Source organism: Pantherophis guttatus, chromosome 7, assembly GCF_059756535.1.
Source record: "Pantherophis guttatus breed Tessera chromosome 7, ASM5975653v1, whole genome shotgun sequence".
NCBI lineage: Eukaryota > Metazoa > Chordata > Lepidosauria > Squamata > Colubridae > Pantherophis > Pantherophis guttatus.
This window is the reverse complement of record NC_142069.1, coordinates 19,298,935-19,324,007: the sequence shown is the minus strand read 5'-3', so window position 1 is coordinate 19,324,007 and position 25,073 is coordinate 19,298,935. Positions and strand designations below refer to the sequence as shown.

Genomic DNA, 25,073 nt, shown 5'->3' with positions numbered 1-25,073 from the left:
GCTGGACTAACCACTGGTAAACATACCATGCATGCACAGCCTCTCTCATTGCAGAGATCTCTTTGGTTCGAATCAATTTCTGATCACAGGCTTGAGCTAAAGGCAGAAAACTGAACTAAAGGGAGATCAATTTCTCAGCTCAGAATTGAGCTAGAAGGAGAAAAACGCTTGAAGCAATTGAGCATAATGGAATAATGCAAGAGTTCAGCTCTTCACCAAGGAAGAACCTAACAAAGATTTGTAAAGATGGAGTCAGCAAAGCGAATATTTAGACTGAGCTCAGAATGTCAAGGAAATGGGAAATAATAATATGCAAGCTGTCTAATAAAGATATTGAATAGTAAAAATTAGAACTAGTTTGCTTCTATTTTGATTCTGTATCTTCTCTAAGAAGATCATAGGCAATCCCATTGTAAAAAGTTTGTTGAAAGAGCAGGATTCCAGGTTAGAGAGAGATGCACAATCAAGAAACATAACTTTGAAGGAAAAAATACTATGCTGAAAGTTTAGATCTTTTCACATTGCAAATAGTGCAAGACATGAGGTAATGGATTTAAATTACAGGAAATCCAAATCCAGTTGAAACTTTAAAAAAAAAGTTTCTAAGTGTTAAGAACAGTTAAACAATAGAACCAACCACTAAGGTAGATCATAATTTCCCCCTCGCTCAGGAATGCTTTCATGTGGATTCTTGTATTGACAAGGGATTGGATTTAATATTTTACATGGCCCCATCCAACTTCATGATTCTATACTCCTTTTCAAGAAAAAAGTAGACAATTCCCATCTCACACTGAGTATTTTAAAGGAAAGATATGAAGAAACTAATATGGTGTCCACAATAATATCTCTGTTGGCTTGCGGATGTGGTCTCCTGTTTAAGAATGTAGTATCTGCAGCCTCTTGCTGAATATTCAATCAAAGCATTTCCCACTATTGCTCATACTGATTACGACTCTAAGGGGCTGTAATTCAGTAACATCTGGAAGGGTATATAGGAGGTTTTCCACCCCTGCAACAGTGGACTCTGGTGAATTATTTTTCTCTTTAGCTAATGGGAGCTATGCAGGAAATGATTACTCTTAAATACACAGGATAACCCAAACAGTAAAGGGATTTCCTACTGACAGCCTGTAGATTGAGATAATCCAGTTCTAGTAGCTTTTGAGGAAGCCAGTTGACTTGAACTAACCTTTCTAAACATTAATGCTGCATCTAAAATCACACATAGAATCATAAAGTTGTAGCTCCTTGAGTTTAGCCTTTGTACATGTTGGTATCCACCCAAACGTATGGCTTTAAATTGCTGGAATTGACACATAACTGTGTCATAAACAGTGAAACTACAAGTATCAAGAGGAACTACTTCTTTTTGCTTTGATTACACACACAAACACACACACACACACACACACACACACACACACACAATAGCACCATCACATTGTCATCACTGCATTTTATCTCATTCTTCTCCTGTGTCCAAGAAGTTCAAATTCCATGCATATTTTCTCCTAGCAACCTTTTTTTAAAAATTTTTTAAATTTTTAAACACAAACAAATGTACAACGTAAATACATGTAAAAACATGTACAATACAAACACATACAATACACACACGAAGAAAAAAAAACTATCCTAAGAAGCTATCATATCGGTGGTTGTTTTCTAATTTACCTGTTGTTTCTTTATTTAAAAGTTTGCATTTCTGCTTATTTGTGCCTTAACATAATTGTGCATTTCTAAGCGTAGTTTTCTGCAATTCGTACTAACTATTCATAACTATCATCCTACTGTTTTCCTCATGTGCCACTTTCTGTACTCTTATTTAAGTTTTCCTAACATTTTATTTTACTGGCCCTATCTTTCCCTCCAGCCATGAGTACCATCTTTGCCAAACTATATAATAATCGGTATCTTCCTTCTCTTGAAGCTCTTTAGTGAGTCTATCCATTTCTGCACATTCGGTTATTTTTGCAATTATTTTTGCTTCTGTTGGTAGTAGTTCGGATTTCCAATTTTGGGCGTACAATATGCGTGCTGCTGTCAAAATGTGAATGATAAGGTATTTTATCTCCTTAGTATATTGTGGTGTAGTCATTCCAAATAGAAAAAAATTCCAGTTTCATTTCAACTTTTTGTTTGGTTATTTCTTTGATCATTCTCTTAATTTCTTGCCAGTAATGTTGTGCCTTTCTACAAGACCACCAGAGATGGTAGTATGACCCCTTTTGCAACTTGCATTTCTAGCACATTGGCAACCATTTATATACCACAGTTTTATGCGGTGGGCTTAATTGATATTCCAACGGTATTATGTAAACCACAAAATTTACCTGAAATTATAGACCACATCTATAGAGAGAGCTGCATTACGCTGTTAAAGACCACTAGAACTGTCTTTGTAGACCACAGGAACCACGGGGATAATTCATTGGTGAAATCCAAATTTTTTTACTACCGGTTCTGTGGGCGTGGCTTGGGCATGGTGTGGCTTGGTGGGTGTGGCTTGGTGAGCATGGCAGGGAAGGATACTGCAAAATCTCTATTCCCACCCCACTCCAGGGGAAGAATACTGCAAAATTCCCATTCCCTCTCCACTCCTAGGAGAAAGACATTGCAAAATAACACCATATAACACCCCTCCTGTATGAGCTGCACCAGTGGTTCTCCGGGTCCGCTTCAAGGTGCTAGTTCTCACCTATAAGGCCTACATGATTTAGGTCCGGGATATTTGCAGGACCTTCTCCTGCCTGCCTCTCACCGTCCTGTTCGCTCACATAGGGCTGCTCTCCTCAGGGTTCCGACGGCGAGCCAATGTTGCCTTGCTATGCCCAGGGGTAGGGCGTTCTCTGTGGGTGCTCCCACCCTCTGGAATGAATTACCTACCGAGCTCCGGACAGCTCCTGATCTCTGTTCCTTCCGTCGGGACCTGAAGACTTGGCTGTTCAAACAAATAGGCTGACTCTGATTCCGGGTTTTATTATTTACTATTAATTAGTTATTTGGTTTAAAATGAGATTTTATTGTACTTGTTTCTTAACTTGTGTTCGCCGCCCTGAGTCCTTCGGGAGAATGGTGGCATATAAATACATGTAATAAATAAATAAATAATAAAATCTCCATTCCCACCCCATTCTGGGGCCAGCCAGAGATGGTATTTGCTGGTTCTCCAAACTACTCAAAATTTCCGCTACCGGTTCTCCAGAACCTGTCAGAACCTGCTGGATTTCACCTCTGGGATAATCCCACTGAGATCACTAGACATTGCTAAAATCTACCTATACTTCAACTTCAATTTGAGGAGGATTCTTCCTTCCCAATTCCCCTTCCTCAAACATTTTGCATTTTTATCAGCCCAAATTCTCTTCATGCTGCATTTGTTGTGTTGTAAAAAGGAAAGAAGTACTGCATTTTCTCTTCCTGATCCATGTTTCCAGGATTTCAGGAGTTCACACCTTTTTTTCAGAACAGGGAAAAATAATGAGTAACAGAAAGGTGAGGCAAATGTTCTCTTAAAGCCCATAGCTTCTCTTTCCTCAACAGGCAATCTAATCAGTGACCTCAATCATTCCATTTGCTTTAGTGTTCTTTAGAGCTGGCTGCAGAAAAAGATATTACCTATCATTCGGTGGCTAGCAGACATCATTGTGCAAAAATAATTATCGATACTCTGCTTTGCAGTGTTATTCAATTAATATTAATCCCCAAAGGGTGATATCTGCAGTGTTGCTGTTTCTAATATACTTTCCCAGTTTGATTCCTGTGTAAATAGATAGGCTTGCTAGATGTTCCTTTGCTCCTAGTCATTTCCCTGGGATCAAAATGCAGCCTGTGACTGCATACAAAACATTATTCTGGATTACAAAATAATAATAGAAACATTACCAAAACACTTTCCCTACCAATAACTACAAATTGGCAAGCTCCCAAGCTGGGTTTTTTCCCCAAATTGAAAGGAAGACTGAAAGCTTTTGTATCGCTTTCAATCAAAATCTTCCCTCTATTCAATTTTCTTATCGTGTTGTAAATATTTGCTAATGCACCCTCTGATGTGAAAATGCATTTAGCGCTGAAAATGAGTAGGATCTAAGACTAATACTTTTGCACCATTGAAGTAACACTATATGTAAACATTCTCTAATATGATTGGTGCTGATCTATTGCTGTAAACACCAGATATGGGATGCAGGACTCTGAGAAAAAAAACCCCACATGGGACTTTAAATTCGGTTATCTCAACTGAACTGCTTTGGATTACTCAGCTTGTTTCTAATTTATCATAAGCATTTTATCTTTGCTTTTCCTCCAGTAGAGACATATTCTCCTGAAATTCCTTTAGGGCTTGAAACTGGGATTTAAAGCAGATTCAGAAGTGATTTTCTTTTTCCTGGGGTTAAAGTTCAGTAGTGTTATTTATGCAGGGATGTATTTATTGTCAAATGGATGCCTTCATGCCCCTGGGACCAGTCCTTCTCTAACATAATGGACAATCAATCACTGGAAGTGCACTGCAGAATTTTAGCTTGTGTGAGTTCTGAGATGCAGAATTTGGAGATGAAGCAGAGTGTTCTATCCCCAACCCCACGCACACACACCAACAGACGTTCAGGAGTTAAAGACCAAACCAGCCGGCAAAATCCTTTTCCTTATAATAACGGAACTTGGCAACAACCTAGTGGCTGCCTGCCAAGAGTTTATTATTTACAAAGAGGAGAGATAACTTTTCCCCACTTCTGATACATCAAAGGAAAGCAGCTCAATAATTACAATCAAGTCCAGAGATAATCCAGTCTTAAAACAAAAGTCCGGCAATGCAGAATGGCGTGGAAGCTTTCAGCTTTGTTCGTCACAAGGTTTGACTGGCCACCACACTCCCTTTTATATCCTGTGGGGTGTGTCCAGTGACTCAGCCTATTCTCGGGCACGCCCTTTCTTCTGTTGCGTGCGCTTATCTCTGCGACATTGGCGTGGGTCCAGCCAAGACTCATTACCCTCATCACTGTCCATCTGTGGCTGCGTGGACGTGCTTGGCCCTGACCCTATCTCTTGCCCTTCGGCGGACACCGAAGGCATTGCCAGAGAGGAGGGTCCTGGAGAGGGAGGCCTTGCCAACTCCTCCCCTTCACTCTCGGAATCTTCTCCTGACGATGACACAGGCTCCGGTAACGGAGCCACAACACAGAGGAAAGAAAGTGCTTTTGTCAAGGAGATTATGTTTCGGGGGAGAGGGGAAATTATCTCTTTTTTTTCAAAAGGTAACATAAGAATATTAAGTAAACTAGCTGAATACCCATGTTCCGCTACGAAACTATGTGATCGAGCTTGATAAATCGACACTACAGCTTGAAAATTAATGCGTAGTTATGATCAGCCTCTCCTCTCCCCTTCCCTCCCTCAGCCTTGCCCCACAGAAGCCTCCCCTATCCTATCCCCTTCTCTCCCTCAGCCTTGCCCCACAGAAGCCTCCCTTATCCTATTCCCTGCTTGCTGCTGTGAAAGTAAAACTGAAACAGAAACTCCTCTCCTCTGCTTGTGTTTTGCATTTGGAACATATTTCTTTTCAGGTGGGGAGTGGGAGTAGAACTCCTTAGCATCAGAGCTTGTTAATCATAATATAGAAAATACTAATGCTCTGATGATCATTTTGAAAAATCCTTACTTAGTGAGCACCTGGAAGCCAAGAGGAACATACGTGGCAAATTTCAAGTTTGTAGGCTTTACTGTTCTGGAGATTTTGTGATGATGCATGAGTGGTATTTTACTTTTATATATATAGATGAGAGAGAGGGAGAGGGAGGGTGTGAGAGGGAGAGAGATGATAGGTAGGTGATAGATAGATAGATAGATAGATAGATAGATAGATAGATAGATAGCGAGAGACAGACAGACAGACTGACTGACAGACAGACAGACAGACAGATACAGACCATAAATAGAACATGAGAGAGAGGGGGAAGAGAGAGAGAGAGGGAGGGAGGGAGAGGGAGGAGGAGGAGGAGGAGGAGGAGGAGGAGGAGAAGAAGAAGAAGAAGAAGAAGAAGAAGAAGAAGAAGAAGAAGAAGAAGAAGAAGAAGAAGAAGAAGAAGAGTAGCCAGTAAGTTGTTTTCAGCTCCTAGTGACTCACTGATTTTCTCCATGACTATCTGCCCCTAACCTAATGTTTCAGGTTTTCTAATGGTGCACTCATTGCCACAGTAACGGAATCCATCCATCTTGCAGCTGGTCATCATCTTGTTTTCTTCCTTCTTTTCCAGCATTAAAGCCTTTTCCAGAGAGCTGAGTCTTTTCATGAGTCCAAAGCAGTGGTGAAATCTAAAGTTACTACCGGTTCTGTGGGCGTGGCTTGGTGGGGGGGTTATGTGACTGGGTGGGCATGGCCAATTTTTTTTTTACTTTTAAAAGTATTTTTTCGTCAGAAGAGGTTGTAGAAAAAATGCTTTTAAAAGTAAAAAAAAAAAGCCTCTGATCATTGTGCGGCTCAGCTGGGCATGGGGGGGACCAGGGATTTTTGCTACCGGTTCTCCGAACCACCGCCTCCATCGCTACCGGATCAGGCGATCCGGTCCAAACCGGGAGCATTTCACCCCTGGTCCAAAGTAGGATAATTTGAACTCGGTCATTTGTGCCTCCAATGAGAATTCTGAGTTTTGTTTGGTACAGTCAGCTGCTGATAACAACAACACATTACTAACATCCTAGAAATAATTCCAGAGGGTATTATTCAGATGTTACAGCTAGTCCAGAGTGCATCCATGTCCCTGAAATGGCATCTGGGAATGACCTTAACTGACAAGAACTACAGGCAAGGAAATCAGCATGTAAAAAAAGTCTCAGTCCATAGAAGGACATGGGGCACGAGGGGTTTCAGAAGACACTCTCTCTAGTTTTATGGGGAAGAAAAAGAAATCAGCCTTGCAAGAATCTGTTCATGAGCGGTCCTTGGAGCTCTTTGAGCTTGCTTGGTTTCTTGCAGACGTTTCATTACCCAACCTAGGTAACATCATCAGTGCTAGAATTACTTAGTTTGGGTAATGAAACATCTGCAAGAAAACAAGCAAGCCGAGAGAGCACCAAGGACCACTCATTTCAACCCCGAGCTACAAATATTCTCCTTTATTGGAATCTGTTAATGTAACTTATAATAAAGATAGGAGTTAGTATTCATGGTTGTGCTTCTTGGCTGGACTACCTTGAAAGGCTAACAGCGACAATGTTGCTTTGCAAGCTGCAATGGGCTCCCAAGTGGAGTTCAAGGTGCTGAATTTTCCCTTTCGTGGCACAGGATGTAGTGATCTGTGGGATCTCCTGTCTCCAATTAATTTTGCCCATCCAATAAAATCTGACAAGTTGGGTATGCTCCAGATCTCCAGATCATTTCAATAATCCTGTCTGGTGAAACCCAGGAGACACTCTTCTCTGTCAACATGTCTGCCAACATTGCTAACAACAGCATTGCTAACATTCAGATGGTCTGAACCCTGCCTGGTTTTCAGAAGGCGCTGAAGATCTGTTTTTTTTCTCCTAGGCATTGGCTTGGGAGGTTTAACTCTTTATTTTGACAGTCTCTAATGATTTCTGCTGTGTGTTTTGCTGTTTGAAGTTGCCCGGGTGAGATTTAATGTAATGATTTCGATTGTTATTTGTTGTTTTCAATTTTGTACATTACCCTGTCAATCACACCTCATTCTGACAGCTCTATAAACTGATCTGATGAACAAAAAATAGTAATTACAAAATAGTGTTATATTTCCAGAATGCTTCTACAGGAATTAAAAACATAAAGTCTGCATTATGTTTACCTTACAAAACCTACCAGGTATGCAAAATTAGGTCTGAGAGGAGCTAATTGGTACTTTTAAAAGCAGGGGGGGAAAAATCAGAATGTAAGAGTGAAAACAGGCAATGTTTTGTCAGTTGAAAAAAAAATCTGTTTTGGCATAACTTTCAAACAAAGGGTTGGATCTGTCTAAAGAAGCATTTAATAAATTTAACAGTATTTTAAAAGATTTGACATTTTGACCCCAAGATACTTGGAACAGAGATTAGCTCATTCCACAAGCACCCAGATCCATTCGTACACATTTTTTAAAAAAAAAAATCTTACTAAATAGAAACTTAAATTGAGATGAAATGAAAAGGCCATCATTTTACTTTTTAAAATAGTTCAATAAACAAAAAAAACCAACTTGTCTATAATAGAATAAACCTGTCTATTCATAACTTTAAATCTACTCAAAGGTAGATTTCAGAAATATAAGATTTACAATTTAACTGTAATGTTTTTGACAAGTGAGGCTTAAAATACTTTTGTTTCCAGTAGAATTAAGTGTATCGATGTTTGTCTTTTTAAAAAATACTTCATTTTAAAAAACGATTTTGCCCTTACCTTCTGTGAGATCATTATGAGGATGTTATGTCCCCGAGATCCTTAGGTATCTTTTTTTAGCATATAGTCCTTAATCACTAATAGCCTACTCACTCCTGTTTTCCCCAATATATAAAATCTGATTTTCAGTTTCCAGAATTCTCAGCAATGGCCATTTTGAGACCTCTTCAAAATGGAAAATGAACCACTTTGAAAAGTACCAATCAAAATCCATGAACTCTATGTTCTTCCCTTGTTCTTGGCATCTCACACCTCAGATATTTTATAGAGTTGCTGAACTTTTTCCATTTTTAGTTGGAATTAGATTTTAAAAAACAGTTCCATAGACCATGTAGTATTTTATTATTGTCTTAAAAACCTAGCTATTGCTACCGATGAATAGAGGGCCAGTTTGGTGTAATGATTAAGGCACCAAACTAAAAACTAGGAGACCATGAATTCTGATCCCACTGTAGCAATGGTGGGTTCCTTCCGGTTCCGCCGAGCTGGTCGTGGTGACGATATGACGTCACCGAACCAGTTCTGCCCCCCCGCCCCCAGTTATTCTTACCTTTTATTTGGCCCCACCCCCAATCTATTGCTGCCTCCTGAGTCCCAGCTGATGGCTAGTGGGAAAAAAACTGTTTAAACTCTTGCCGCGGGGCTTCAAAGGGCCGTCCTACAGCTGATCAGTGTTAAAAGAAAACAAATGAGTAGACCGGTGCCTGCAAAAATAAATGAGTAGACCGGTACAGCTCTGCAAGCAGTTAAAAGCTGGTAGACCAGTACCTCTGCTAAATCCTAAAGAATTGTCACATGACCATCAAGCCACGCCCACAAAATAAGCCACGCCCACAGAACCGGTAGTAAAAAAATTTAGAACCCACCCCTGCACTGTAGGCACAAAACCAGTTGGGTGATCTTCAGCCAGTCATTCTTTCTCAGGCCTAGGAAAGAGGCAATGGCAAACCACTTTTGAAAAACCTTACCAATAAAACTGCAGGTACTAATTCAGGCAGTCTCTAGAAGTCGATACTGTTTTGAAGGTGTGCACACAACCACACACACTAGACAGTATATATCTTAAATTACATGCAAAAAAAGATAAATGAAGACAATCCCATCCCTTGTTCAGATTCTAACTCTCTTCCTTTTCACACAACAAAGTAGCATATCTTGGCTTGATCTTATCTCAACCATTCTCAGAAAACAAGCAAACAGAAAGTCACACTAAGACACCCGTTTCCTAACCAAAAAATTCTAGATGTAACTTTCAGCCACAATTCTAAATTTTAGAATTGCACTGGAGAACATAGTAGTTTTCTTTGTATTGCACAGCCTTTTGGGTATTATACTGTACTCTCTGTTATTCCGCATTCTTCGTGGAACAAAATGGTTTTATTTATTTATTTTCTATAGTTGTAGCTGCCCATTTCAGATAAGTGACTCTGGGCAGTGAACGATAATGAAGTTCTTAACAATATGGTTCAACATTAGTAGAGTATAAAAGGCATGTTGACACACTTACAATATGCTACTTATAACCTTTTCCAAAAATTCAACTAATTTATTTCACCGAAGCACTAGAAGGCAAGACAAGAAACAATGGATGGAAACTAATCAAGGGGAGAAGCAACCTGGAATTAAGAAGAAATTTCCAAACAGTGAGGACAATAACCAGTGGAACAGCTTGCCTTCAGAAGTTGTAGGTGCTTCATCACTGGAGGCTTTTAAGAAGAGACTGAACAGCCATCTATCTGAAATGGTATAGGGCAGGGATCAGCAACCTGCAGCTCCGGAGCCACATGCGGCTCTTTGGGCCCTCTGCTGTGGCTCCCTATCAGGTGATCCCACCACTGGCTGGCCCCACCACTTGCCCTCCCCTCCCAGTCACTCCTCGCCTGGCCAGAGAAGGTAAGGATTATTGTGGGGGATGGAGAAGTGACCAGGGCAGAGATAGGGGGATATAGAGAGAGGGGGAGAGAGAGAGACATAGAGAGATACAGAGAGAGAGGGAGAGAGAGAGGGAGGGAGGAAGGAAGGGAGGGGAGAGAGAGAGATGTCAAAAGGATTTTGTGGTTCCTGGTGTTTTTTAACAACGGGTTCTCTGCCCTAATGACCGGCTGGGTAGGCGTGGCTAGGGGGGGATCATGTGACTGGTGGAAGTGAGTGACATCGAGTTGGCCACGCCCACCCAGGTTTTGTGGCTCCCAGTGTTTTCTTTTCTGTGGGAAACAGGTCCAAATGGCTCTTTCAGTATTTAAGGTTGCAGACCCCTGGTAAAGGGTCTCCTGCTAGAGCAGGGGTTAGACTAGAAGACCTCGAAGGTCACTTCCAACTCTATTCTGAATGATTGAAATTATATAATAAATTCTGTGATCAGAGTCCATTAAAACTATAGTGGCATAATTAGAGGCTAAGTACAATGCTGCCATCTCCTGGAATGAGAGATTGTAGTGATTTGGAGGCTGGAATGTCTCTAGAAGAGACTAGAAGAGACTAGAAGCATTTGAAATGTGGATTTACAGGCGGCTGTTATGTATAAGCTGGGTTGACAAAATCAGAAATGAGGAGGTGATAAGCAGCCTGGGAAAGAAAAGGGAAATAATCAAAACCATTAAAAAGTGAAAGTTAGAATATTTTGGATATGTGATGTGACACCTGGAAAAATTTGCCATACTTCACTTAATCCTCCAGGGAAAGATTGAAGGCAAACGAGGTCCAGGCAGAAGAAAAACATCATGGCTTCAAAATCTAAGGGACTGGTTTGGACAAAACTCAGCAGCACTTTTTCATGCGGCTGCTGATAAAAATAGGATTGCCATCATGGTCGCCAACGTGCAATGACGGATATGGCACAAGAAGAAGAATGTCTCTAGATCAGTGTTTTTCAAGTCTGGCAACTTTTAAGACCTTTTGAAGTTAATTAGATAGTGCTTTGCTATAATGAGTTGGACTTGTATTATCAATTTAAGATTTAAATAAATAAATTGTTCAAGCTGGTATGAAGCATGCTTGTTGTGGTTCGCCAGCAGCCTGTGGAGCTGGCGGCGGAGTCGGACAGCGATGAGGCTGAGGAAGAACATGGGCCCATCCTGGAGGCTGGGGAAGGCCCGGATGAAGGCTCTGCGTTGGAGGCAGAGATGGGGCCAGGGCCATCAGGGAGTGATGTGCGGACTCCGGAGCCTCCAGAGGCTGACAGTAGAGAGTCAGAGGAACAGAAGGAGCCTGTTCCTAGTGCATGTATGAGAAGAGCTGCCAGAAGGCAAGAGCAGCTAAAGCAAAGAGGATGACTCGGGAGTAGGGCCAAGAGATGATTGGACCCTCCCGTAAGACTTAAAAAAGACCAGCAACGGCTTTTGGGCTCTTGTCAAAAAACAACATTGATAGTCTTGCTGCACTTATCTCGTCGGCGTCTTCTGCTTTTGAACTTTTGCCAAGAGAAGCCTTTGGCAGTTTGCCTAATTATACCAAGGTTGGTGATTAGACTGAAGAATTTGTGTTATGAAGACTTTGTTTTGATTTAGTTTGGACTACGCTGAGAATGAGTTAATTCTCAGCTGTTCTAATAAAGGCTGTTTGTTTTGGAACTGTTTGCGTCGAATACTACCTACTTGGGCCTGGGTCACAACGATGCTCTGAGTCTTCATTGTGAAAGTGTCAAGTGGTAGGTCCAAAAAGTATAGCTTCTTTGCCCTTTGCAAGCCCGAGAAATAGGTGGCCCTAACTGTATTGACCACTCAGGCGGCTTGAACACCTGATTCTTCCCTAGGTATTAGTGCTGGGATGTCAATCATAGTTGCTCTGGTATGGGTATATGTGGTCAATGATCACTGAGCTTCTTTTGGATCTTGGCTTGGTTTCTTTTATTTATTTATTGCCTGCCTTTATTATTTTTATGAATAACTCAAGGTAGCAAACATATACAACATACCTTCCTCCGATTTTCCTCAAAACAAGAACCCTGTGAGGTGAGTTGGGCTGAGAGAGTGACTAACCCAAAGTCACTCAGCAGGCTTTCATGGCTATGGTGGGACTAGAACACACACTCCTTGCTTCTAGCCTGACACCTTAATTCAGTGGTTTCAAACTAGCGGCCTGTGGGACGGATGTGTCAGACTTAGGCCACGCTCACCTGTTCTGTGAAGGGGGAAATCGTTGTGATACATCACGTGACGGCAACGTGACGCCGCAAGTTTGACACCCGTGCCTTAATTACTAGACTGAACTGACTCTCTTTTAATGATTTTGATTTAATAATTAAAATTAATTTTAATGAAATGCTTTGCTTTTTTTAGTTCACTACCCAGAGTTTCCTTAGATGGGCAGCATGCAAATTGGATTGATAAATACATAAACATGGAAAGGTAAAAGAATATAACGTCAACCCTGGAGACCATCTTTTCCTTCGAACTTCAGGGCTACCACATTTAGTGCCTGGGAAAACGGGAGAGGGGATTTACAAGGAGTTGGTGAAGATATATAGCCATAACAACATTCTTTTCTCTGAGAGTCAAGGACGTTCAGCCTGCACCTGGATAGCTGTCTCCAGTTTGGACAGTGGATTGATTGGATCATGTGACGGACATGTGGGTGCAGGGGATGGGTCTTTGACTTTCTTTTGGGTGGGGGAAACCCGGGAATTTTCAGATTCGGGTTTTCCCAGATGTGCCAGTATGACATCTCTAATAAAATGGATCTTTTGAGGAATTGCTAGCCTCAGAATCTTCTTTAGTTGGGGGTGTTACTTGGAACCCTGACATATAAATTTGGAAGTGAGGATAAACAACCCTAAACAATCCTAAACAAGAGCCGAGGTGGCGCAGTGGTTAAGAGTGCAGTACTGCAGCTACTTCAGCTGACTGCTAGTTCAGCAGATCAGCGGATCAAATCTCACCGGCTCAAGGTTGACTCAGCCTTCCATCCTTCCGAGGTGGGTAAAATGAGGACCCAGATTGTTAGGGGGCAATATGCTATTTAGTATACTGTCTTTGGTGTAAGCCGCCCAGAGTCCTCGGAGAGTGGGCGGCATAGAAATATCACTAATAAATAAATAAATAAAATAAAATAAATAAATATCCAGTACTAAAAGAATTAAAAGGATTAATTTCTACAAAAAGGAAAGAGTTGCCAATTTTGGTAAACCGTAAAAAAATGGGTTAGTTTTTACTATAGTCTGATTTTTAAACAAATAGTCCTCAGGTTAAACGGCAATTAGGACTGGTATTGCCTCCTTGCTAATTGACAGTTACAGATCGTGACATCACATGACTGTGTTGATTAGCGACAATCCTGGCAGTCCTGGTTGCCATTGTAACCCCAAGATATGTGGGTCCTAAAGCGGGAAATAGTGGGTGTCCCAAGTAAGGAGGTAAGGACATCATGTGAGGGGGAAGCAGGGTGCAGTGCACCACACAGGAGCGAAGAGAGGCTGAGGGGACTTGCCGGAGCCAGTTTGGTCTAGTGCTTAAGGCACCAGGCTAGAGAGAAAGAGACCAGGATATCTCGTCTTGCCTTAACTCTGAAAATCAACTGGATGACCTTGGCCAATTACTCTCTCTCAGCCCAACCCACCTCATAGGGTTGTTGTTGTGAGAACAATAAGAGGAGGAAGTATGTTGGATATGTTTGCCACCTTGAGTTATTTGTAAAAAATAATAAAGGTGGGATACAAATAAAATAAAAACTTGCAACCTTACTGCTGGCTTCCCCATTAACTTTGCTTGTGGCAGAGAAGATTGCAAATGGTGATTCCATGTCTGTGGGATGGTACAGCTGTTGTGTGGTGCCTGAATTGTGATCATGTGAACGGTGTGACAGCCGGAACGTCTAAAACCAGTTGTAAGTAACAAAAAGGAACTGTATGATTGTATGAGCTATCAGCCAATGGAATGGGTTGTCGTGTGGTGCGTTCCGCCCTAGAAGTCTTCAATCCGAGGTTAAATGAATGATTTGTCAGAGATGCTGTAATGGATACAAAAATAAGCAGGGGTTTGAACTAGATGTTCTCTAGGACGCCATCCAACTCCAATTCTATGATATTAACCTGATCGTTTCAAAAAATGCTATGGTGGAAATCTGCATGACCCTTTCTTTTAAGATCAAAGAAATGTACAAGATCCTCACATACATCAAACATTCATTCTTCATTCTTAACATCACTCCATCCATCCCTGCTGGGAGTGAGGTACCCATATTTACTCTGGAGATACATAATAGATTTTCTACATCCTTCTAAAAAATGAATGTAGATACTAATTAAGAGAGGAAAAACTAGAGAGGAAGTCCTCCCACTTATGACTGCATGACTGTAAATTTGTTGCTTGTATCCTTACGATTTATATTGATATTGTTTCTTAGTATGATTTGATTGCTTATTTGTACCCTATGACCAGGGTGGATTTGATTTAAATCGAGTTGATTTAAATCACAATTTAAATCATGATTTAAATCACTAGTAAAAAGGGATTTAAATCAACTCGATTTAAATCATAATTTTTAAAGAGCAACTGTCATCTCTGCTACTCCTTTGACCCACTGTTGACTCAGCGATAGTCCCAGTGTTGCAGAATATACAGCCTCATGCTACATAACTAAGCTCTATTTCATGCTCAATAAACTAAATTATTTATGTATCTTAAATAGAAAACTATCTTACGATAAATTTTTTACCCTAAAAGTTTTTTATTAAAATAAATTCAATAAAAACCAAAAAAATCCGATTTAAATAAAAAAAATCTGATTTTTTTGATTTTTTTAAAAAAATGATTGATTTTTATCCACCCTGCCTATGACTATCATTAAGTGTTGTACTTTATGATAATTGATGAATGTATCTTGTCTTTTTATGTACACTGAGAGCGTATGCACCAAAGACAAATTCCTTGTGTGTCCAATCACACTTGGCCAATAAAGAATTCTATTCTATTCTATTTCTATGAGTGTGTTTTCTTTTAGTCTTGGGGGTGAACCAGGCTTCTTTCCGTCTTTATCCTTCAAAGGAAAAAGATCCCATTTCTGATGCTTCTACTGTGTTATCCTCGTTTACTGTCTATATTTTGATGCATAAATATTCTGGAAGAGGAGAGCATGACATTCCACATGGCAGCAATTCGTTGATTGGTTGGCTTATATTTAACATAAAGGAACAGCTCTTTTTCTCTAGGGTGGACAGAATGTAAGCAGTTTTGGATGCAGAAGAATCCAAACTCTTCACAACCAATACTGGGTGAGCAGCCAACAGTCCCTCTTCACAACCGATTTGGAAGTTCATCCGACAGGAAATGAAATAGGCTGCAGCCCATTCTGAAATGCATGTCTAAAGCTTAAGGCCGCTGCTTTGGGGGACGATTCCCCACCACCTTCAAGCCAGCAAATTTGGAAACGTGGAAATCTCAAGGAAGCATCGCTTGCCCCTCACGTTCCAATCCGGATGATTCTGGAGGCAGCGATTTCTTCCCCCCTCCCCCCTGCCGCTGCTGCAACTAGAGCAGGGGTCTCCAAACCTTGGCCACTTTAAGCCTGGCGGACTTCAACTCCCAGAATTCCCCAGCCAGCTATGCTGAATTCTAGAATTCCAAAGCTGGCTGGGGAATTCTGGGAGTTGAAGTCCGCCAGGCTTAAAGTGGCCAAGGTTGGAAACCCCTGCGCTAGAGGGATGGGACGCTTTGGCCCCGCCCCCATCCCGACATGCCTCGCGCTCAAAGCACAGCGGACTTTCCGTAGGCAAGATGGCGGCGCCCACGCTCCGGGCCGGGCGCCTATGGTTTCTTTCGGCTCGGAGGCCGCCGCCGCCGCCGCCCCGACTCCTGGTTTCGCAGACGCGGCGGCAGCGTCACGACCAGCAGCCAGACGCCCGTCCGACGCCGGCCTCTCCCGTGGCGAAGGGTCTCTTAGCCACCCAGTACCAGCGCGGTCTGTTCCAGGAGGTGTTCCCGCCTCAGCCCGCCGACGAGCAGCTCATCGAGCTCCTCCAACCCGGCCGCCCTCCCGTGACGGCTTACTGCGGCTTCGACCCCACGGCCGACTCGTTGCACGTCGGGCACCTGCTGGCGGTGCTGGGCTTGCTGCACTTCCAACGGGCCGGCCACGACGTCATCGCCCTGGTGGGCGGCGCTACGGCGCGGCTGGGCGATCCCAGCGGCCGCACCAAAGCCCGGGAGCCGCTGACGGCGGAGGAGGTGCGGGAGCGCGCGCGGGGCCTCCTCGAGGGGCTCCAGCGGCTCTTCCAGAACCACCGGGAGCTCTTCTGGGCCGAGGAAGGCAACCGCCTGGGCAGCGTCCATTTCCTGGACAACGCCAGCTGGCTGGAGAGCGAGTCGGTCATCGGCTTCCTGGCCGGAGTCGGGGGTCACCTCCGGATGGGCACGTTGCTGAGCCGGCAGAGCTGCAAGGCCCGCTTGAGTAGCCCCGAAGGCATGGGCTTGGCCGAGTTTCTCTACCCGGCCCTTCAAGCTTACGACTTCCTGCATTTGTACCGTGGCTACGGCTGCCTCGTTCAGCTGGGCGGAGCCGACCAGTTGGGCAACATCATGTCTGGCTACGACCTCGTCTCTAAGTAAGACAGGAAGGAGTTGGGGAGGTTTGCAGGGCGCCCAGCAACTCTTGATGTGGCAAAGGGATGCGTTGGCATGTCATGTACATTTACGGTACATATTTGCGGTATATAAGTCTAGTAAGTCTAAGGTATGTAAGTGATGCCATCACACAAAATCACATTCATACTGTGAAGCGGTATATAAGTCTAAGGTATACAGTGGGGCAAAAAAAGTATTTAGTCGGCCACCAATTGTGCAAGTTCTCCCGCTTAAAAAGATGAGAGAGGCCTGTAATTGTCATCATAGGTAGACCTCAACTATGAGAGACAAAATGAGAAAACAAAGCCAGACAATCACATTGTCTGATTTGGAAAGAATTTATTTGCAAATTATGGTGGAAAATAAGTATTTGGTCAATATCAAAAGTTCATCTCAATACTTTGTTATATATCCTTTGTTGGTAATGACAGAGGTCAAACTTTTTCTGTAAGTCTTCACAAGGTTGGCACATACTGTTGCTGGTATGTTGGCCCATTCCTCCATGCAGATCTCCTCTAGAGCAGTGATGTTTTGGGGCTGTCGCTGGGCAACACGGACTTACAACTCCCTCCAAAGGTATTCTATGGAGTTGAGATCTGGAGACTGGCTAGGTTACTCCAGGACCTTGAAATGCTTCTTACGAAGCCACTCCTTCGTTGCCCGGGCAGTGGGTTTGGGCTCATTGTCATGCCACGTTTCATCTTCAATGCCCTTGCTGATGGAAGGAGGTTTGCACTCAAAATCTCGCAATACATGGCCCCGTTCATTCTTTCCTGTACATGGATCAGTCGTCCTGGTCCCTTTGCAGAGAAACAGCCCCAAAGCATGATGTTGCCACCCCCATGCTTCACAGTAGGTATGGTGTTCTTTGGATGCAACTCCGCATTCTCTCTCCTCCAAACACGACGAGTTGTGTTTCTACCAAACAGTTCTACTTTGGTTTCATCTGACCATATGACATTCTCCCAATCCTCTTCTGGATCATCCAAATGCTCTCTAGCAAACTTCAGACGGGCCCGGACATGTACTGGCTTAAGCAGGGGGACACGTCTGGCACTGCAGGATCTGAGTCCCTGCGGCGTAGTGTGTTACTGATGGTAGCCTTTGTTATGTTGGTCCCAGCTCTCTGCAGGTCGTTCACTAGGTCCCCCCGTGTGGTTCTGGGATTTTTGCTCACCGTTCTTGCGATCATTTTGACCCCACGGGGTGAGATCTTGCGTGGAGCCCCAGATCGAGGGAGATTATCAGTGGTCTTGTATGTCTTCCATTTTCTAATTATTGCTCCCACAGTTGATTTCTTCACACCAAGCTGCTTGCCTATTGCAGATTCAGTCTTCCCAGCCTGGTGCAGGCCTACAATTTTGTTTCTGGTGTCCTTCGACAGCTCTTTGGTCTTCACCATAGTGGAGTTTGGAGTGTGACTGTTTGAGGTTGTGGACAGGTGTCTTTTATACTGATAACAAGTTCAAACAGGTGCCATTAATACAGGTAATGAGTGGAGGACAGAGGAGCCTCTTAAAGAAGAAGTTACAGGTCTGTGAGAGCCAGAAATTTTGCTTGTTTGTAGGTGACCAAATACTTATTTTCCACCATAATTTGCAAATAAATTCTTTCCAAAACAGACAATGTGATTGTTTTCTCATTTTGTCTCTCATAGTTGAGGTCTACCTATGATGACAATTACAGGCCTCTCTCATCTTTTTAAGTGGGAGAACTTGCACAATTGGTGGCTGACTAAATACTTTTTTGCCCCACTGTATAAGTGATCTCATCACACAAAATCTATGACATACTTGCATCTGGTGCAAGTATGTAAATCATGGATATTGTGAGATGATGTCACACTTTTTGTTATTTGACTCCCTTGGTCTTTCTCTTGTGGGTTCCATGGGAGGTAAGCTTTAATTTGACTAGGTGTTGTGGGACAAGGCCTGCCTTAAACAAGGAACCAAAGTGTTTGAAGTTAGATGCAACAAAGCATATTTTATTATCAGACTAGACTAGGGGTAGGGATAGGGATAGGAATAGGAATAGGAATAGGAATAGGAATAGGTGGGGTGGGATGGGATGGGATCAATGGTGAAATCTAAAATTTGTACTACTGGTTCTGTGGGCATGGCTTGGTGGGGAATGTGACGGTGGGCGTGGCCATTTTTTTTAACTTTTAAAACCATTTTTTACATGTAAAACCATATTTAAAAATGCTTTCAAAAGGCTCTGACGATCCCAGCTGAGTTGCCTGATCGTCAGAGGGTTTTTAAAAAACCCTCTGCCGATCAGGCAACTCAGCTGGGATCATCAGAGCTTGGATCGTCAGAGCTTGGATCGTCAGAGGCATTTAAAAGAAAAAAAGCTTCTGATGATCGCGCGGCTCAGCTGGGCATGGGGGGCAGGGGAAGGGATTTTTGCTACCGCTTCTCCGAACTGCCCACTGCCATCGCTACCTACTCGCCCGAGCCGGTCCAAACTAGGAGCATTTCACCCCTGGATGGGATGGGATGGGATGGGATGCCAAGTGTGATGGGACACACAAGGAATTTGTCTTTGGTTCATATGCTCTCAGTGTACATAAAAAGACAAGATACACTCGTCAAGAATCACAAGGCACAACACCCAGTGACAGTCATACGGTACAATAAGCAATCAAATCATACTAGGAAACAGTCAATATCAATATAAATTGCAAGGATATAAGCAACAAGTTACAATCATGCAGTCACAAGGGAGGAGACTACAGTGATCTCTTGGCCACAAGAATGTAAAAGAATCCCAAACTATTCAAGGTTATGGGTTATATACTTCCAGAACTGACCCAGGGTTAAGAAAGCAGTGTAAATCAGTTTATCATCTTTGTAGCTGGAATGTAACATCCGATAATACTATAGGATGCCCTTACTGCAGTTTCACCCAGAGCCTCTATAAAGACTCCAAACCTCTTCTACTGATACTAGCATCTTTTAACATAAACAATGTCCTTTATTTTTTCTAAATGTCTATGGAGATTCTCAGTCATCCAGGTCATGGTTGTTCCAAATTTGCTTTTTTCAAGAGACAACTGGACTTTCTGGGTTTTTTTCCTTCAACTCTGTCCTTTTTTGTCCTTTATTGTACTCATGTAGTGTCTCTTTTCACACTAGAAAAAGGGCCATAATTTTATTTCAGTCTCCTTCCCCTTTGGGGTTTTTGGGGGTTTTCAAGTCTGCTCTGTCTAATAATACATTTCAGAACCATAAGAAAATAATTGAATATTATTTGTCTCCCAGTGTCTTTTGGGGAGGGAACTGAGCTGAGTGTTAATGAACTTTTATTAGTGGAAGTGTTTTTCAAAATTGTGGACTACATTTCACCACTTCTTTGCAGTTGGATATTCTGGGTAGAGCTGAATATGGGAGTTGGTCCAGAATATTTGAAGAAAGTAAGTTGTCTACATTTGGACTAGCAATAGCACTTATATACCGCTTCATAGTGCTTTTACAGCCCTCTAAGCGGTTTACAGTCAGCATATTGCCCCCAACAATCTGGATCCTCATTTTACCCACCTTGGAAGGATGGAAACCTTGAGCCAGTGAGATTTGAACTGTTGAACTGCAGCTAGCAGTCAGCTGAAGTATCCTGCAGTACTGCACATTCACCTCGGCTCTTCTCTCTTGGACATACATTCCTTCCACAACCTAATGTGCATCCAATGTCCTAGAGCATAGCTACTGTCATATACATAGGTGATTGAAAATAAAATAAAGCAAGTTGTAGTTTGATATATCAAGTCTCTATATATCAAGATGATGTCAGGCTGAGGGACACTGTTATAAAACTTAAAATATATTTGGTTTGTAAATGGTTGGGTTTTAAAAAATATATGCTGGCCATTTAATATGACCTAAGAACTTAAGAGCCAGTTTGATCTAGTGGTTAAGGCACTGTCTAGACTCTAGGAGCAGGGAAACTTGAGTTTTAATCAGGTTTTAAAGGCCTTGGAAGAAGGCAACAGCATACGACTTCTGAAATACTACACATGAATTCGTCCATGTTGTGTCCAGTGTTAGGTGTGATCAGTTAGATAGTATCAAATATATATCAAGCTCTATTGACAATTAACTTTCCATTTTTGTTCTCTTCAGAGTAACTGACAAAGATGTCTATGGAATAACTGTGCCTCTTATTACAAGTACTACTGGAGATAAACTGGGAAAATCTGCTGGGAATGCAGTTTGGCTTAACAGAAATAGGACTTCTCCTTTTGAACTCTATCAGTTCTTTGTCAGACAGCCAGATGCCACTGTTGAAAGGCAAGTCTATTTCTACATGGAAAGTTATTTTCCTGCTACGAACAAAAGGACTAGTTTGCTAGAATGATTTGTAGGATGCTGGACTATCAACGGGGGAAAGCAGAATTCAAAGTTTTATAGCCATAGAGCTCACTTTCTTTCAGTCTAGCACAAATAGGTACCCAGATGCTTTCTAATTGTTTCTATTTACATTTTCGATAATGTTGGTATATAAAGGGCAGAAGACTCCATTTCTTTAACTGGTTTTACAGAATTATTGTGACAATCAAGTTGGAGTGAGAAAAAAATACTCATCTTGAATGTCCTAGAACAGTGATGGCTAACCTTTTCCAGACCAAGTGCCCAAGCGCGCATGAACTCCCAAAACCACCCCGCCCCCACACATGTGCCCCCCCCCCGTGCATACGCGGCAGAGACCCAAAGATCAGCTGGCTGGTGGGAGATGTACATGTATGCGCAGCGGAGCTGAACTGGGGCGATGGCTCACGTGGCATCAGAGAGGGCGCTGTGTGCTACCTCTGGCCAGCGTGCCATAGGTTTGCCATCACGGCCCTAGAAGTTAGAATATATGTGGTAGGTTTTTTTTTTTTAATGATGCTTAGAGCACTCCTCACAATTGGTTTATGCCATCTCAAACTTCAGGAAGTAGTACTTTTGACACCCAAAGAGCCTAGCTCTGTTCAAACTGATCAACTGGATACTCGATAAACTTTAAAATTAAATACTTAAAACACATCCTCAATTTTATGGGTTGATGAATAACAAAGAAAGTTCACTGCTTTCACTCCACTGCTTGCTGTTTAAATTACACTACAGATAATACATTCCTGATTTTCAAAACTTCTCCCAACTTTCAGAGCTGAATGTTTCTGAATTTACTGTGGTTAGTTTGTCATATATTATTTTAGCTCTAACTGATCAGAAACAATTACTGCTAGTGTCAGGTTTTATTTTCAATATTTCTAGAAAAGGAAACATTAATGTATTTGTCCCACTTTTAAATTATGTACATTTTTTCAAAAAAAATTGTAAATCTGCATTATGTGACACTGAAGCAAAATAATGCTATTTCCTCTTTAAGGTATTTGAAGCTTTTTACTTTCCTTTCTGATATGGAAATTGATCATATCATGCAAGTGCATGCTAAAGAACCTGAGAAGCGGGGACCTCAGAAGCGGCTTGCTGCTGAAGTAACTAAGCTTGTTCATGGCAGGAATGGTCTGGAATCTGCCAAGAGGTAAAAGACAGATTGAATTTGTTAAATCTCATTTGGTGGACAAAAGTTCTGTTAATGGATATATAAACAAGGCTGTAGCTTTACACATAGCAAAAAGAGAGGCAATTAAATTCTGGATTTCCCATCTTAATTTCTCCATCCCAAGTTGGAAACTTCTAAACCAGGGGTGTCAAAACTCAATTTCATTGAGGGCCACATCAAGGTTGTGCTTGACCTTGGGGGGGGGGCTGGGTCTGTGTGGCCAGGGTGGGCATGGCCAGCTCGACGTTACTCATGTCGGAGGCACCTGTGGTGGCCCAAGTGCTCTGCCAGCGAAAACAGGCTCCCAAACTCCATTTTCGGCTGCAACGGCCTCCTGCAACCCTCTGCCAGCAAACATGACCTTGGGAGTGTCACACACAGCCGTTGTGAGCTCTGTTTTCAGCTGCGATGGCCTCCTCCAACCCTCTGCCAGCAAAAACGGAGCTAGGGAGAGCCACACACGGCCCTCCCGAGCTCCGTTTTAGCTGACAGAGGCACTGCTGGCCAGTCCGCTGTTTTAATGGTGGCCCCACGGGCCAGATCTAAGCACCCTGTGGGCCGCATCCAACCCCTGGCCCTTGAGTTTAACACCCCTGCTCCAAACCAAGGAAAATCTAATGTAAAGACACTTTCTCATCATTTATTTCACAAATGGTGTGCAGGGATGTTGAGGCACACGATTGGTGCAGAGGAACTTTGGAACTGAATCCTTTCCAGTCCTCTAAACCTACTCTATCCCCAAAATGAAGAGTTTCTCCCACTGGGAGCAGCAGATGTTTATTTTATTTTCTAAAGTGAGGGAGAAGACATGAAGCTGTCATTATTCATGGTATTTTTCCAGCAGGGTGATTGTAAACGCTAGAGCACATTGAAGCATACAAGTGCTCTTCCTAAATTGAGAAAAACTGGAATAGCAAATATTGGTGCAGTGCGCGTTTTGATACCTACTTCTTTATTACCAGATGTACAAAGGCCTTTTATTACAGCAATGTGGATGCATTAGAAAATATGTCTGACGAAGAGCTACAGGAGCTCTTTAGAGAAGCACCTTACATAGAAATGCTACTTGAACCTGGAACAACAGTACTTGATTTGTGTCGGAAAACTAATGCAATTGCAGATGGACCAAAGGGGTAAGTTAGGACGTGTTTTTGTCTCTTTGTACTCCTGCTTTCTATAGGATATGCTACAAATTGCCTTGATGTAGAAGTTATTTTCCATGAATCCTATATACAGGTAGTCCTCAGGTTACAATGGCAATTGGAATTGGGATTGCTATCACTTAAGTGAAGGGATGATAAAGTACATCAGATGGCATCATTGCTTAACAATGGCAATCCTGGTTGCTGTCATAAGCCTAAGATATAGGGGTCATTAAGTGGGAAACACTGTGAGTCCTAGATAAAGACTGAAGGGGTGTCACAGATAGGTAGGAGAAATCAGGGATCCTTGATTTAGGTTTAGGTTTAGGTTTAGGTTTATTTGATTTGTATACCGCCCTACTCCCGAAGGACTCAGGGCGGTGAACAGCCAACAATAAAATACATAAATACAAAAAATTTAAAAACCAGATAAAATCAAATTAAATCATTTTGGCCCAGACAGATTAAAACACCCCAATAATTTAAAAACAGATTAAAATTTACATATTTAAAAAGGGAAGAAAATTAGGCCAAGCCCGCCTGATGGAATAAAAAGGTCTTCACAGCACGGCGGAAGGAGCGCAGATCCGGGATCCTCCGTATCTCCGGGGGGAGCTCATTCCAGATGGTATGCAGGAGTTGCAGGCAGCCTGGGAGCCTAGCAGAGGTGATGGTCATGTGTGGGCAGGAGATACTTGCAATTCTATCAGAATATAGGGTGTCTGCTTTTTCCAAGTTTTAAAAACAACAAATCTGCCCTACTTAATGTTCCTGATAAATGCTCATTGCTTCTAAACCATTTGAGATTTATTAATAAGTCCAACTGTACAATTTCTTCTTCCAGATACCGTGACATAACAGTTGGTGCGGTTTCTATAAACCATATTACAGAAACTAATCCTGAAGCTGTACTTATTCTTGGACAACATATTCTCAGTAATGGTTTATCACTACTGAAGATTGGAAAGAAGAACTATTATATTATAAAATGGCTTCAGTTGTCACATGAAGAATGACAATATTAAGGTTTGTAGTAAGTTATGAAAGTCACCTTCCTTCAAAGATATCAGAAAGGCATAACATACAGAAGTACACATCAAGGACAGTGGAGCAGTTGTGTAAAATGTTTTTTTCTCACTGAGTGAGACCTGCTTACCTACAGAATCATTTGGAAAATGGATGGTGTTTTATTTCATCATTCAGTCATGAAATACCCTGTTCCCCCCAAAATAAGACATCCCCTGATAATAAGCCTAATCGGGCTTTTGAGCACATGGCAATAAGGCCAAGTGCTTATTTCGAGGTTCAAAAAAATATAAGACAGGGTCTTATTTTCGGGGAAACACGGTACATGTAATGGTTTCAGTTATAATGGAATTTAAATATATAAATCATTGTGGAAATATTCTCTGCAATAAGGACATTAAAGTGAATTTTCAAAGA

The 25,073-nt window shown here is 42.2% G+C and overlaps 1 protein-coding gene across 1 annotated transcript; it reads left to right on the top strand.

Moving 5' to 3' along the window:
- Positions 1-16,027: 16,027 nt before the first annotated feature.
- On the top strand, positions 16,028-25,073 carry YARS2 (tyrosyl-tRNA synthetase 2). Its single transcript, XM_034402757.2, has 5 exons — positions 16,028-16,925; positions 21,063-21,230; positions 22,312-22,467; positions 23,451-23,621; positions 24,475-25,073. The coding sequence occupies exons 1-5, from the start codon at positions 16,099-16,101 to the stop codon at positions 24,644-24,646; spliced, it is 1,494 nt and encodes a 497-aa protein (XP_034258648.2). The 5' UTR covers positions 16,028-16,098; the 3' UTR covers positions 24,647-25,073.